The 15,711-nt window shown below is 46.7% G+C and overlaps 1 protein-coding gene across 4 annotated transcripts in view; it reads left to right on the forward strand.

Annotated features, from left to right (window-relative positions):
- kank4 (KN motif and ankyrin repeat domains 4) overlaps positions 1–15,711 on the forward strand; it is a 30,428-nt gene that overhangs the window by 11,493 nt on the left and 3,224 nt on the right. For 3 of the 4 annotated variants that reach the window (XM_023794789.2, XM_023794787.2, XM_072699824.1), the window contains exons 2-9: positions 6,052–6,099; positions 6,311–8,698; positions 10,692–10,791; positions 12,451–12,639; positions 13,186–13,270; positions 13,561–13,780; positions 13,909–14,051; positions 14,646–14,843. In XM_023794789.2, the coding sequence (XP_023650557.2) occupies positions 6,081–6,099; positions 6,311–8,698; positions 10,692–10,791; positions 12,451–12,639; positions 13,186–13,270; positions 13,561–13,780; positions 13,909–14,051; positions 14,646–14,843 (3,342 nt within the window). In that variant the 5' untranslated portion in view covers positions 6,052–6,080. Of the gene's footprint in view, positions 1–1,129; positions 1,766–6,051; positions 6,100–6,310; positions 8,699–10,691; positions 10,792–12,450; positions 12,640–13,185; positions 13,271–13,560; positions 13,781–13,908; positions 14,052–14,645; positions 14,844–15,711 lie in introns of those variants that run through there. The other variant, XM_023794788.2, reaches the window with a different exon arrangement.

Consider the following 15,711-nt stretch of genomic DNA (forward strand, 5'->3'; position numbering starts at 1 on the left):
GAGCTCTGACCTTGGCAGAACAGTCACATGTTCTTTTCCGCTTTACCCCAGTGGTGTCTTAATGGTTAGGGAAGCGCACTCGTAATTGAAAGATTGCAGGTTCGAATCCCTGACCAGCAAGGCACCACTGAGGTACCCTGAGCAAGGGACCGCCCCCAAGCACTGCTCCCTGGGCGCTGAATTAGCTGCCCCCTGCTATGTCACATTGTCACATACGGATTAAATGCAGAAAACACATTTTGTTGTTGTGCACTGTGTGCTGTGGTGTGTCAACAATGACAATTAATCACTAAATTCAAATTCTAACCCCCAGCTCCAGGGCTGCTGACCCTGTGCTGTGACCCCCCCCCAAGCTGTGGAGAGCAAGATGGGGTTGGCAAAGAAAAGCGTTCCAGTTTACCTGTACTTGGGCAAATAAAGCATATTTGTTTATTTAGAAGTGCCATAAGCAGTTTTGTTTTAATCGTGGTCATGGTGTCCAAAGAACATTCTGGAACAGAGGCAGTGGCTTTTCATTGCAGCTCCATACAGATATTTATGTGACACTACTGTACTGTGCTTGTTATCCCTGTCAGGGTATCGCCAAGGGAGCGGTCTTAGCTTACTTTAGGTTAAGTTATACTGAGCCGGGGAATCCCGGCTGGGCCAGACGAGGCCGAGGAAGGGTGTGAGGCAGCACCCCCCAAAAATGGGGATGTGGTTTCCCTCCAGAAACAAACAGCATAGGCCACTGCCCACGAAAATGCCCATGGGGCTGAGTTCGGGAGGCAGCGACCCGTGGAAAGCTGCTTACTTTCAGAGTAGGAGGCTAGATGTTTATAATTTAGCTCTAACTAGAGTCAAGTGGTGGAGAACGTGCTGTCAGGGATTCCAGCTCCAGGCTCTGCCATTGGACAGTCAGGTGTACCTGCCTCAAACTCAGACTAAATAGTTTTATTTTTTTTGATGTTTCCCCACATGGAAGTACTTAGTCGGACCAACCGCATGTATTGTCTGTCTTTCAGGCTTTAACGACAGCACTTAAAAAAACAAATTCTTTCTTTTCCCACAATACAATGCAAAGAGTTATTTCCTTTGCCACTCCATAATGAGGCGGCTTTTCAATAACGCAATTTTTACTTTTACGGCAGTTTAATTGCACTATAATTATCTTCTTTGTGATCTCTGTGCAACAGCTGAATGGAACTGGAAATCCAAATACAACTGCGAGCAGTAAAAAGACTTAATGAGCCAACATAAACTCCACCCGAAGTGTTTGTGTTCTGGGCAGATAAGAGGCGGACTGTTAAAAGATACCGTTTAAGCCCCCATTTAATAATTCACTCGATATTTGCAGCAATAATTGCGCTGCTGAGTGGTGACTGTTTACCGGTGTTCCAGAGAAAGCTGTGGAGAGTGACTATTGTCCTCGGACTTCCATATCTCCCAAGACCAGTAACCAGCTCCGGATACTATGAGGGGGAAAAGGGGATTTTCACAGAATTCCTGACACGCAAACATGAGAGAGATTAGAGCTGTAATTCTCATTGCATAAGCTGGATCTCTGCTGTAGTTACAAGGTTGTCTGTCACCTGACGGTCGGATCGAGCAGCTGGGGACCCTTATTCTCAGCTGCACGGTCAGCATTTGTGTGTGTGTTTTTTTCCCCGTTCAAGTTGGGGGAGAGTAAAGGGGAAAGCCTGGGTAGCGGAGCGGAGAAACTCTGCAGCTGCTGCAGCCAGCGCGTCCTGTGCACGGCTGCACTGCACAGCGGCTGGGAGGAGAGGTTGGTGGCAGCCCTCGGGCGTTTATTTCTTACCGTCCTCGGTTTTCTGCATTTGGCTGCGGGTCCCTGTGTGTGACAAGCGGAGCCGGTTGCATTAACGGAGCGGCAGCGCCGCTGCTGCAATGCAGGAGACAGTGGCAGGCGCTTTGCAAGCGGATGTCGCACCGGCGGCTCTGGTGTCCCTCCCGGTTGGCTAATTAATTAATTACACCTCGCATCAGTGCGTTTGGCCGCGACACACAGGTAACGGTGTGCACACCTACAGAGGATGATGCTTTTAAGTCCGCGGGGTTTTACTGCAAGTGGGCTGCAGTGAGAGTTGTTGCCAAGCAGAAAAGGGCTTTTTATGGGGTGGGGGTATTTCCGCGCGTAAATGAATGTGCGTCTCAAGCGGGATGGATGGTGAACCGGGGGAAACAGCGTCTCCGCAACTGAAACCGCACCTCTGCGCATCTCTGCTTATGAAAACCACAAAATTTATCCATCTCTGCTGTTTTGTATTTATTGCAGATAATAATGTTTTTGTCGCTACCCGTGACGTTGAAATAGTTTTCCGTTTCTTATGTATTAAATGACTTTACTTCTTCCTGGATTGATTGTTGTCTATCTCGTGTAGCTCTTTAGGTTCAAAGCGTTCAAGTCCCGTAAAATTTCTTATACCGTATATCCATACCCTGCTGCTGTACAAAACAGCGCATGCATTTGATATTAGCTGAATTATTTATACCCAGAAGCCTCAGAGCGCTAATAAACGCTGTTATTTCGCTGTTTTGAGCCGTACATGCCTGATAGGTGCAGGTCTGTGTGCTCCCGAAGATGGGGAATAGACCAAATACCCGTCCCCACGCCTGCCTGGCAGGCGCACCCTGTTTTTTACTCCTTAGTTTTTATTGCACAGATGTAGCACACTATCATCGTAACGGAATTAACCCGTCTTCACTCATCTGGCAAATGCATGCCCATTGCCAGACACGGTTATGAGATGGGCAGTACTGTATAATGCGCTGTGTGAGGGATAATTTGAAGTCTGAATGGAAATGTGATTCAATAACATTATTATCATTATGTAATAATAATAAATATAGCATTTGATATGGCTATGTGACTCCTTTTCTAGGTCTCCGGATTTTGGACACAGACACGGTATATAGTGTGGCGTTTATGGTCTGCAGGCACTTTTATTTATTTTAAGTTATGTGGGGGAACAGATGCCGGAGTAGCGCCGGGGGATCAGTATACGCCAGCCGCCTGTTCTCATCTGCTCCCGGGGATGGAGCGACCCTTATGTAACCGCATCTGGTGGGAAATAACCTGCCTGTTTGGGGTCGTTTTGCTCTGCCCAGTGTGAGGCAAACCTGCCGCCTTTGGCTGCTCGTTCATTCGATCAGGACACGGCGCGACAGTGGCGGATTAAATCACGGCTGGTTTACATGCAATTTGTGCTCAGTCATTTTGGGTTATTTAATTTTAGCCACCGAGAATCGATGAGAGCGGTGACTTTAAATCATTGGTTTTTTCCTTCATGAAAAGCGCATCATACAGTACATCCTTGGCTGGACTGTGCAAGCGGGATGAGAGCAGATACGCTGCCTCGTCTATTTTGAGAGAAATTAGTACTGGACACGTAATGAATGTCAGTTCTCATGCAAAAGCCTCAACTTAATTTGGTTAATTTTATTCGTCATTTACACAAACACACACAGTTCCATGTGAATAATAAAGTGCTGTTTACACGTACTCTTTGAATTATGCCTAATTCGAAGAAATAAAATTAAAACAGCGATGATGGCCTCAATAATGGCTAGCAAATATCGTGGCAGGTTAATATGGTGAGGATGAGGCACATTTAGCCTACTTCTATCACCAGTCCTTGTGCTGTTCCATCATCTCGCACCTGTGTGTCTCTGTCACGCAGCTTGTTCACTTCTTGACTTTGCAGTTGATCCTTTAAAATTACCCAGCTGCTGCTGGGGATGAGGCTGATTGGCTGATCTTGTCATTTTACACTTGAAGAAAAAAGAGGCACTTAAAAATTACTGGTGTTTGTATAGTAGTCCTTTCATGGGTATCTTTCAGCATTAGAATCATTTAGAGAAAAAAAACACATTTTAACAATTTAAAGTGTATTCATGCATTCACACATCCAGCAGTTTTCATGTGGAAGAACTAGAGAAGAGCGCTGTAGATTCACTGTTTTCTTACCTGTTGTATTACTGCCAGCTCTCTTCATCATTTGGACATCGTTTCATCAGCTGGAACTTCTTACCGTTCTTTCCTACTTGGAATCCCTTTGAAGTCAGAGAAATACTGTGCAAAGCATCACTTACAGCAGTCCAGAAAGTTCTAGGGTGAAACCGAGCCTGAGAAACAACGATATGTAGAGGCAGCCTTCGTCAGAGCCACACTGCTAGTCTTCAGGGCCTTGCTCAACAGGCCAACAGCTACATGACCACTCTGACAACCATGAGATTTGAACCAGCAAACTTTCAATCAGGAGCATGGCATCCTGTCCCGGAGAGGCACATACAGGTAGCTGCTGGTTCTACCCATGTTTTGAGCTTCTTGAGTTTAACTGTCATTAATTAAATTGCAGCTTTTTCTATTGCATTGAGTGCTGTAATTGAAAACAATGTGTTTATACAGCCACACTGAAATGGGCTCAGCTGCTAATCCTCTAACTGTAGATTGGGTGTTTGGCTATTTCGTTTAGCTGAATAAAGTCTTTGACTGCTTCTGCGAGTGCTCAATTCAACCCCCCCTTAATTTAAACAGGAGTCGGGTGTAAATGCGATCTGCTGACCACCTGGTACCATCCATCTGAGCACCGTCTCACAGCCTCTTACATCACTCGCTTCCACTTGTAGGTGTTCTCAGCACGTCACACTTCAGGTATACGGTGAGGACAGCCTCAGGACAGCCCCGTTCTGGTCCTGGAGAATATCCAAAGCCCCCCCCCCCCTCCTTCAAACCACAATGATTTCAGTTTCTGTTTTTCTCTGGGAAAGATTACGGTTGGGTGAGACCTTCCCGCCATTGGTCATATACAACCGCCTGAGGCACTAAATGCTGAACACTGTTCACTCGCTGAGTGCGTTTACTAAACCTTCTGTTCTTCTCAGAAACGCTAAATCGAAGCATGAGACTGATGCAGATGGTGTTTGGCCTTGACTGTTCTCCATCCAGGTCCCCCCCCCCCCCCTCGACCACACATGGATTTGGGAGCGTAGAATTTCAGGGGGCAACCAACATCTCCTCAGATATGAACTTTATCTAAATGACAAAGTCTCTTCCTGTTTTTTTTCTTTATTTTTTTTTAATCACCGTTCTCAACACTACTTCAGTGTTTTCCTACGAAAAACAGAATCTGGTTGAAATTACTGGATATTGCTTTCATACCTCCATACAGGCCGTGCTGTGCTCTTCTGGGGTTTCTTGGCACGGACGCATAGTGACATAGTACATCTCCTCTACAGCACATTTTATTTTTAACATTGGCTCTAACTTTTAGTGAGAAACATGGAAAACAGATAGATGCAGAATATTAAGTATCTAGGCTTTCTTTAAGTCTTCTTATTTCATTTCTTGAGTATGTAGGTACATGGGCGTAAACTCCGGAGGGGATGGGGGGAAGTTGCAAAGACCCCAATAACCAGCCAATACCCCCCCAATAATCATGTCTCCCCCTAAATGCGTGGGCACCTCAACCATCCCAATGTTCAAACGAAAGTTACGCCCTTGTGTAAGGATGTGTGTGTGTGTGTTTCTATATCACTCATTGTAGGTAGTTATAGCAGAAACAAAAACCATCGTAGTGAATTTTGGATGTTTCCTGGTCTGATAATACTTGCCTTGTGAAGACCATCCTAAAGGAATGGCTTCCAACAGTTGGCATTTGTAACTGGAACAAATGAGTAAAACTGGAACGGAACATTTTACGCGCTGCTCAACGTGAATGTAGTACATTTAGAGACGCTTTCACGACCACAAATGTCCATGGTTGCTCTTTTGATTATGCTGCAATGAGGTTTGGCTGGATTATTCTAGTGTTAATGCCTAATATGTAATATACTGAAATGTAAATAGGACAGCCTTGCAAAGTAGATTAAAGGCTGTGGTTGGCAGATTCTAAAATACATGTTGTACAGTACTGGAGGGTGGCATGGTGACTCAGTGGATATGATGGATGGATGGATGACAGTGTGGAAACTGCCAGCATGATGACTGGATATTTAGTACATATTTTGTCATAAGCATATTTTATTTACTTGTAATGATTTTTGTTTCAGATCACGAATACTAATCACAACTAATTAAAATGATGGACAAAAAAAATGGTAAGTTTTGTTTTTTAAACTCCATTAAAATATGTCTGTTTTTTTTTTTGGTTGTTTAATATGATTTTAATCTGTTTTGTCTGGTTGCTTGCTAAAAAAGCCTTTGCTGTTGTAAGAATTTCCCAGTCAAAACAAAAGTTGCCGATTCAAGTTTGGCTTAAAAGCAGGAATATTAAGTGTGACATTAAAGCGGGTGACTTGCATGTTTCAGCAAACGGCTTTTCTCCAAAAGCCCCTGAGAGCGGGGGCCAGCGAAAGCAGCTGCCCTACTATGTGGAAACGCCCTACGGGTTTCACCTCGACCTGGACTTCCTGAAGTATGTGGATGACATCGAGAAAGGAAACACCATCAAGAGGGTCCACATCCAGCGGAGAAGCAAGGGCCCCAAATTCAGCACTCTGCCTCGGAATTTCAGCCTGCCAGGCCATGCCGCACGAAGCGTGCCCAGGGACACCTGGGCGTCAACCTGCACTCTTGGACACAAAACGAAGTCACGCGTCATGGAGGTAGAGAAGATCTATGAGTTTCGGCCATGTGAGGGCAGGTCTCCCAGTTACCCCAGGGCACCTGGAGTCAGCTACAGATCAGATAAAGCTGTGGAAGATGCCACTATCAGAGCTTTTGATGAGCAGCCCTTGGGCTTACACATCAGGCCACATCTACTCAGGGCATCCAGTATGCCAGTGACTGTCATGAGGAAGAGCTCAGAGTCTTCGGAGGTTCTTGGACCTCAAGCTACTGGGGAGTCTTACAGGGAGAATGGCTCCTCTGAGAATGTCTCCAGGTCGTTGGATGTAGGAACCAGGAGGAGCGGCGTGCTTGGGGAACACACAGGACTGCACCAACAGTTTGCCACGGCCCTGCAGAGGGTCCGCGAGCTGGAGGAGCAAGTCAAAACCATCCCAAAACTCAAAGCCCAGATCTTATTGCTGCAGGAGGAGAAAGAGCAGCTCCTCCGGCGGCTTAACTCCCAGCCTGTGGTCAACAAGTGTCTGCCATGTGAGCACCGGGAGAGTGCAGCTCAACAGCATCGTTTGGAAGATGCAAGTGTTTCTAGCACCATTACCGCAGAACTAAGAGTCGAGCAGCCTCTCATTGTCCCTGGTGATGATAACCCGATTTATAAGCTGGAATCAGAGGGACAAGAAGAAACAGAGAGGTTCGTGGAGCCAAAGTTAGGGGCAGACGAAAAAACAGCTTCCATTACAGACCAAATTTTGATACAGGTAACAGTGGCAGAGGTAACAGAAGTAGCAAAAAATTATGGCAGCAGAGTGGAATGGCCTTTGGAACAGGAATCAGTAGGACCAGAACCGGCAATGGGGACACAGGAAATGGTGTCAAAGAATCTTCTTCACCAGGAGGAACTGTTATGGAACCCTTTGGCAGAGACACCAGACAAGAACATGGAAGCTGAAGGAAGTACTTCTACAAATGATGTAACAGTGGAAAGTCCTTCATCACATAAAGAAGTAGAACAAGTGGAGACTATGCAGAGAAGTCCCTCAATACAAGAGGCAGCCCATTTAAGGCTAGTCATGGAGAGTCTTTCTACAAAGGAACCACCAGGACATGAGGAGCCACTGAAAACAGCCCAACCAGAACAAACAGCATCAGAAACCCATGTTGTTTTTAGTGAGGGAGGTATGGACCCCACATACCAGCAAGCAGGTGAAGACTCTGAAGCTCTAATCATTCAAGCTCTTCAGGCAAAGCTAGCAGCCCTTGAAGAGCAGCTGTGTGACATCAGAATCGAGCTAGAAAATACAAACGCTTTGCTAAGTGAAAAAATTGAGGAGAATAAGGTGAAGGAGGAGAGGATCAAGCAGCTAATGAAGAAGTTAAGAGTCTATTCTGAGGAAGACATGGAGGATACTGACGAGAGTGACCAGAAAACTGATGATTTGGTAGAGACCGCACCATCCTTCTCTGCTGGTTCACCTTCTGATTTGTCTGTGAATAAAAATGCAGAAGAACTAACACTGACTTATGAAAGAGCTTCAGCCAATGAGACAATGATGTCATCCAACACTAGTGGACAACTAAAAGACCTGGCAAGCTCGAGCACCCAAACAGATGTTATAGAGGTACAAGATAGAGCGGTTTCAGTAAGTGTTTTAACAACTGAGAAGTATGTGGAAGTTGGAGTGACTGTATGTGACCAAGCTGTGGAAACGGATCCCCAGGAGGATCCTTGCCGCAAGACTCAAGAGGAAACTTTGAAGGCTGAGGAGCCGAATGTCTCAGTGGAACCCATGGACCAAGAAGGTGCTTCCTCTGATCTTCTGGAGGAAGCTGGCTGCTTGGTGGAGCTGAAGCAGCCTTGCCAGTTGGACCCAGGACATCAGCGCTATGAGCAGGATGGAGAGGAGGTACCAGCCACAAACGCGGCCATCGGCCAGTACGTGACGAGGATCCAGGGCCTGCTGACCGAACAGTGGGCATGCCTCAGCAGCGGGCACCCTGAGATTGCCAGCACCCTCAAGCAGCCAGCCTCCAAGATCAGCTCCATCCAGACTCAACTCGTCAGCTCCCTGAATGCTCTGTCTACCTTTTACTCTTCACCGGGGCAGAAAGGAGCCACCACTCAACAAGCAGGTAATTCCCAATGTATAAAAAGAAACAGACATCTGTCACTGATGTGCAGAGGACATTGAATTGAATTGAATTGAATTGAATTGAATTGAATTGAAACTAAACAAAACTTTATTTGCAATTTGCACGGGTACAAGTACATTGCAATTCTTGCATGGTTCACTCAGTGGACTATGACATATAAAGATGCATTCAGGTCTTACTGTAAAATTAAATAAACAGATAAGGTGCTTGAGCGTCAGAGGTAGTAGGTTAGGTGGGGGGTGGGGGTGATTCTACAGAGTTTCTGCAGAATCCAGCTCATAGTAATTTTCATACCACTTTGTTGCCCAAAAATGTACTCAGCAGATCCAGTGATTTTTCTCCTGAGCTCTGCTGGACTTGAAAATGTACCAAGTCTAAAAAGTCTGTTGATTACAATCAAAAGATTAACAGCATGTCGCTGAGTGAAACAAATGACATTGCTGGAAGGCGTCCAGGTAGAGAGCGAGTAAGCTTCATTCCCCAGGGTGCTCTGGCTCAGATTCTACCATTATCACTGTTATACCAAAGGCGTATTTAAAATTCAGAGGGATGTAATAGAGCCCTGGGACAGTGGAATGCTACACTGTAGCTTTCAGCTGAATGCAGGAAGACCTCTCACAGATCTGTAAGGGTGGGCTGAATTACAGCACGTCACACTACTTGGTCGTAAGTGTTTTGGTCTGAAATATTTTACTTGTTTTGTAGAATGCCACGGGTTTATTATTGATTCATTCATCTTTCCTCCTAATTAGGCGCATACTTAATTGTACTTCATAAATAATACATGGTTTAAGTCTCAATATAATTTGATTAATCGCCGCAGTTCTTCTGTAGTGATTGTTGAAGGCATCATTCTTTCTGGAATGTACCGAGTCAGCCCCTGCGGGACGATCCCAAAGCCAGCTTCAGGGCTGTTTTCTTCTCCCTAAACAATTTGATGAGCACGGTCCTGCCGTAATTAAATCCAGACACACTGAAATCTGCAAGGGGCAGACAAGGAGCAGGACATGTCTGTCTGAACAGGCAGAAGCTGCTGCTTTAAGCCGCTGGTCCTGACGAGTGCTGTGACGAACGGAAACACATCACACAGTCATTGTCAGCTATGACACCGATGACGGGCAATACAGAGCTTCTCAAAAAGGATTACAGAGTGACACCTATATAATTTTGTTTTTTGGAAGATATGTTGTCAGTGATAGAATATTACATGTTGTCAATACTCCTAATACATTTAACTTCAGAGAATTCAGATATTTGATGTGGTTTTCCTTCTTGTGTCTTCGCTGACTTCATTTCTACCTCAAATTCATATAAAATAAATGTGGTCGGCATAATTTGGGGGCAGCATTCAAACGGCACTCATCGTTTGGTGAACTGGAGATCAAGTTGCGTGCAGCTATTTGTGATTCATAAATTTTTTTTTTTATCTCATACCTAATTATGTAAGCCTGTAAAATCTGATGAAGAGTGAGGAAGTCGTGGACCCGCCTTCACTTTAGACTCAGAAAGAAGGGAATTTTTAAAATGTTCTTTCTTTAAGTAGATGCGTATGAAGTGATTTTTGATAAATTCCTATATAATGAGGCCAGACAGGTTTGTCAGGAAGCTCACAGAATGCAAGATCTTAAGAAAGCAAAACCACTGAACCCAGCTAAGCCACCATGCGACCCAAACTTTTGACGAGCTGCCGTTGGACAACGCCGGATCTTCATCAAGGCCTCTAAAGAGCATGTCAGCATTTCTGAGAGGAGTTTTAAAGACCCCTTGGCTTACTCTGCCATGTTCAGCTGGGGGGGGGGGGGTGGTTAGGGGATGGACAGCCCCACAATGATTTTTTTTGCCTTTTTCACCAGCCTTCTGGGAAAATACCAGTATGACAGCTGGCCAGTCCAGCCTGGGGTTCGTTCCGGATTGACAGGTACCCCCCCCCCACACCGGTGCTCTGACAGTGTTTTTTTTGTCCTCTCCTCAGGCCTGAAGTCCATCATGAAGAAGAACGACGATGGCAGCCGGCCCGGAAGTGGCAGCAGCGGCGGCAAGAAGAACCTCAAGTTTGTCGGCGTGAATGGGGGGTACGTTTGGTTGTCCGTCTCACCGGCCCTGTAGACCCCCCCCCCCCCCCCCCCGCGTTCACCAGCTGCCCTCCACCCGTTTGCTACACCCTCGCTGTCTGAACGCCTGCCATGGTCCCCCAGGTGGTCCGGCCGCCCAGAGAGTGCGGCCCGGTGTTTATATAAACCGGGCCGGAAGTGGAAACCGGGCCCAGAACAAAGCCCCTCCACCCCCACCCCCACCCCCGCTGTGTGCCTCCCGCCAGCCGCCTGTCATCTCTGTCTGCGAGTCTCCCAACACGAGAACCCAGCCCGTCACCCCCCCCCGGCCCCCATATTAAAAGAAACAGTAGATGGTGTTTATTAGTTGCCGCAAATTCCCCAGTTAATACAGCTGTTTGGTCAGTGTGGCGTATCATCGACCCCAGAAGCATCCTGTGAAGATCCCTTCGGAGCCCCCACCCCACAAAAAAAACAACCACCCACCCACACACACACACACACATCAATATAACAACTGCTGCCAGGAGGATGTGTAGTTCTGTACTTGTTGAATTAAAGGGATGCTGCTAGCCTGTTAGCCATCAAGGCAGACATCCTTTATCAGGAAGATAATGTGGATTCCCTTCCTCCATTTCAAATTTTATTCAGCTACATGTCATACCCTGTCCTCATCTGTCTTCATTCAGCTACATGTCATACCCTGTCCTCATCTGTCTTCATTCAGCTACATGTCATACCCTGTCCTCATCTGTCTTCATTCAGCTACATGTCATACCCTGTCCTCATCTGTCTTCATTCAGCTACATGTCATACCCTGTCCTCATCTGTCTTCATTCAGCTACATGTCATACCCTGTCCTCATCTGTCTTCATTCAGCTACATGTCATACCCTGTCCTCATCTGTCTTCATTCAGCTACATGTCATACCCTGTCCTCATCTGTCTTCATTCAGCTACATGTCATACCCTGTCCTCATCTGTCTCCATTCAGCTACATGTCATACCCTGTCCTCATCTGTCTTCATTCAGCTACATGTCATACCCTGTCCTCATCTGTCTTCATTCAGCTACATGTCATACCCTGTCCTCATCTGTCTTCATTCAGCTACATGTCATACCCTGTCCTCATCTGTCTCCATTCAGCTACATGTCATACCCTGTCCTCATCTGTCTTCATTCAGCTACATGTCATACCCTGTCCTCATCTGTCTTCATTCAGCTACATGTCATACCCTGTCCTCATCTGTCTTCATTCAGCTACATGTCATACCCTGTCCTGTCTTGACCCACCTTGGCGTTCTGGCATGGAATACACTTTCACACCATAGACTTCCATTAAGAGAAGCATCTTTTTGAAGACACACCCTGACAGTGGCGGTTCTAGAACATTTCACCTGGGGGGGGGGAGCAGACTGGCCCAGGTGCATTTGACTGTTATGTCCCAGCACACGGAATTTTAACCCACATATATAAATGTAAATACTAATAAGAGTAATAAAAATAATAATACATTTATTTTAGACCCATGTAGCATTCTTGTTTAGCGGGGCCACAGGTGGGGTCATGTATGTTGTCACTGACCCCTCCCCTGCCAGAACTGCCCCTGCACCCAGACACCCCCAACACTGGTAAACCCAGGGTTCCTGATTTGTTCCTTCACGTTCCGCCCTCGGTTCAGCTACGAGACGACCTCCAGCGAGGAGTCCAGCGGTGAGGACAACGTGGACGACAGTTCGGAGCCCGAGGAGCAGGAGAAATCTGGCGACACCAGCCCGCAGGAGCCCGTGCATGTGGAGGCGGCGGGATCCGACGGTGACCCGAGCACCCCGGTCCCATGTGCGGGCTCCCAGGATGAGCCGCCAAGAGGGTAGGTCAATGACGACCACGGCCACGGCCTCATCAGCTGCATCCCAACAACGCTGCACAGCCGCGTGACGGCAACTCATCTGATCTCAGGCCAACTGAGGGAGCACATTGGACACGCCCCAATGGCGTTTCCCAGGCAGGAGTAGCTGATAGGAGATGGACACAATTCCGCTCATTGTTTGCATTGTTTGGCCTGGAAGTCAATATGAAGGAAGTGCTGACAGACTTTTTAATATATGAAGAGAGGAGTGACCTACATACCCAGGCCAGGTGGAGGCCTCAGCTTTGATATATCATTTCATATATTCTCCTGACGTGGGAGGAAACATGAATCCCAGCCTTGCAGTAGCATCACAGTATAGGTTTATTTTCCTTTAGCTGGGTCACTGGTAAAAATACCCATTAAAAATGAAGTGTACGGTCCCATGATTGTAGACTACCAAATATAGAGACACTGCCGCCGTTCCCAGAAACCAGAGAGTCTGGTTGTAGTCTGTGCTGGACCGTGCTGGCTGCCCTTGAGCTGTGTGTGTCGCTCCTGCTCCAGGGAGACGGTAGATGAAGACTTCATGGAGGCCTGCATCTACCTCAAAGACCGGCTGGCAGAAATCAGCTCCCCCGACAAAGAAATGGTAAAATATAAAGAGTGTCTAGGACGTACCTACGGCACATAATTAACTACAGTATACAATTTACTGAAGTTTACAATTTACTGAAGAATTACTAAGACCTAGAGTCAAGAAAAACAGATGTATTACATATTCCGTTCAACAAATGCAGCAGTTTGGTTCAGCTTTTTTCAGGAAAGTACAAAAATTCTCAGAAATAGTGGGTCTGTTTACATGGATAAGCCATAATCATTGGAAAGTAGGGCTGACGTTGGGTGTCGTGCAGTGAACTGTGGTCCTTTATCGCCCCCTAGAGGCAGGTCCTGATGGTGCTCTACCAGGAGTGGTTCCGCGTCTCCAGCCAGATGGACTCGCTGGTGGACACGGTGACACTGTACCTGAAGCAGGTGGCCTTCACCGCCCCTACGCTCCTTCATTTCCTCATCAACCTCGCAGACGGCAATGGCAACACCGCGCTCCACTATAGCGTGTCGCACTCCAACTTCGCCATTGTGAGGTTGCTCCTGGACACAGGTAATGTGGTTGTCTTGCCACCAGGGGGTGCTCTGGTTCTAAATGTTAAAAGCTTGGTGGGTGCGGTCCTGTGAAGTTTATCTGCAGGCGCAAGGCATGTCACACTGTGTCGTGCGCTGTTCCTGCAGGCCTCTGTGATGTGGACCACCAGAATAAGGCTGGCTACACCGCCGTCATGCTAGCCTCCCTGACCGCTGCCGACGGGCCGGATGATGTGGAGGTGGCACTGCAGCTCCTCAGGCTGGGGGACGTCAACGCCCAGGCCAGCCAGGTACAGCCGTGTGCCACAACCGCCCTGCATCCAGAGACAGACCAGCTTTCTCCTCTTTGTGGACTATAATCAATAACACCTTTCATGGGGTAGCGTGCAGCTTAGGCCTCTGCGCCTATAATCAGAAGGTCACAGGTTCAAATTCTGCTGTCAACAGTTACTTCATCACTGGAACTAAAAGGAAGGTCCTTAAACTCAACACCTCCAGGGATTAAGTAACCCTTCTTTCTTAAAAATGTACTGATAAATAAATAAAATGTAAATACAAGCATTTCATATACCTTTTTAAGTAGAAAAGCACAACAGGCATCAGCTTGCGTCTGGAAAACGATCTCCCATGTGAAATGTTTTGTAGATTAAATTAAATTCAATTTATTTGTATATAGCCCCCTTCCTAATGTAGTTGCCCCAAAGTGCTTAACAGAGATGCAAATAACATTAATGAAGGGCTTTCAAACCCTTTCCCGTTTCTCTCTCCATATTTCTATTTCTTTGTGCGATCCCACCTTTCCCTTCTCCCCACCATTTCACCGCACCTTTTCCTATCATCCTCCTCTCCGGTGAACGCTTGTTTCCGTTTTTGTTTCCACGCAGGCGGGACAGACTGCGCTCATGCTGGCCGCGAGTCACGGCCGCACGGCCATGGTGCGGGTCCTGCTGGCCTGCAGGGCGGACGTCGACACCCAGGACCATGACGGATACACGGCCCTCATGTGTGCCTGTGAGCAGGGCCATGCAGAGATTGCCCGACTTCTGCTGGAGAGGGGCTGTGACCGCCACCTTGTGGACAAGGTCGGGATCACAAAACACAGACTTACAGAGATAACTGCTTCTAGCTTGTGTTCACTTGGATGAGTCAGGCATTTCTCTGAGGTTTATCTGTTTGTCGGCTGCTTATAGCTATATTTTTTTCTGGATGCCAAATTATAATAGATAAGACCCAGTTTACCTTAAAAATTTCTGGCAGCTTTTATTTTCTGTCAAAGTGACTTAATGTTGATGAATATTCTTTCTTATTTGCCCAGTTTTTACTCAAAACATTGTATCAGGTTTCCCAAAAACACATGGTACAACTTAACTTGCGCAGGGTGAGACTTATTCAAGCCAAATTCCAATTGCTCCGTTTTTTTCGTTTTTACTGTGCAAACAGTGACACCTTCTGGACGCAGCTGCAAAGTACAGTTCTGAAACAAAACAAAAAAACGCTGCTGACATTCAAATGACAAGTGGATAAAATGAAACGTGTTTTCGTGAGACCTTGAGGTTCTGCATCTGGCGAATCCACAGTGCAGGAGGATGTCAGGTGTGACCGTGAGGTTGTGTTTGAATAGAGCAGTTTGGTTAGCAACAGTCATGAAATCTCAGTAGGTGAGGTTTGCTAATCCCTCTTAGGAGGAATTATTTCTGCTGAGAAGCTGTGAATGGATTATGCATTTGGGGGGTGGGGGGGCGCAGCTTGGATCGGGTCCTCACTGCAGTTTACTCTCCTGAAAATGAGCCAATGGATCCGAGCCGATCACAGTATAGTCATTAATACTAAAGCCCTTAATGTAATTACCTTGGATGGGAAGCTCACTGGGAAGCAGTTTGACTCCAGGGTTGTAGGTTTGATTCCCAGCCCAGCACCATGTGTGTGCCATGTTCTTTGAATTTTCGCATG

Source organism: Paramormyrops kingsleyae, chromosome 15 (assembly GCF_048594095.1).
Source record: "Paramormyrops kingsleyae isolate MSU_618 chromosome 15, PKINGS_0.4, whole genome shotgun sequence".
In the NCBI taxonomy this organism is placed as follows: domain Eukaryota; kingdom Metazoa; phylum Chordata; class Actinopteri; order Osteoglossiformes; family Mormyridae; genus Paramormyrops; species Paramormyrops kingsleyae.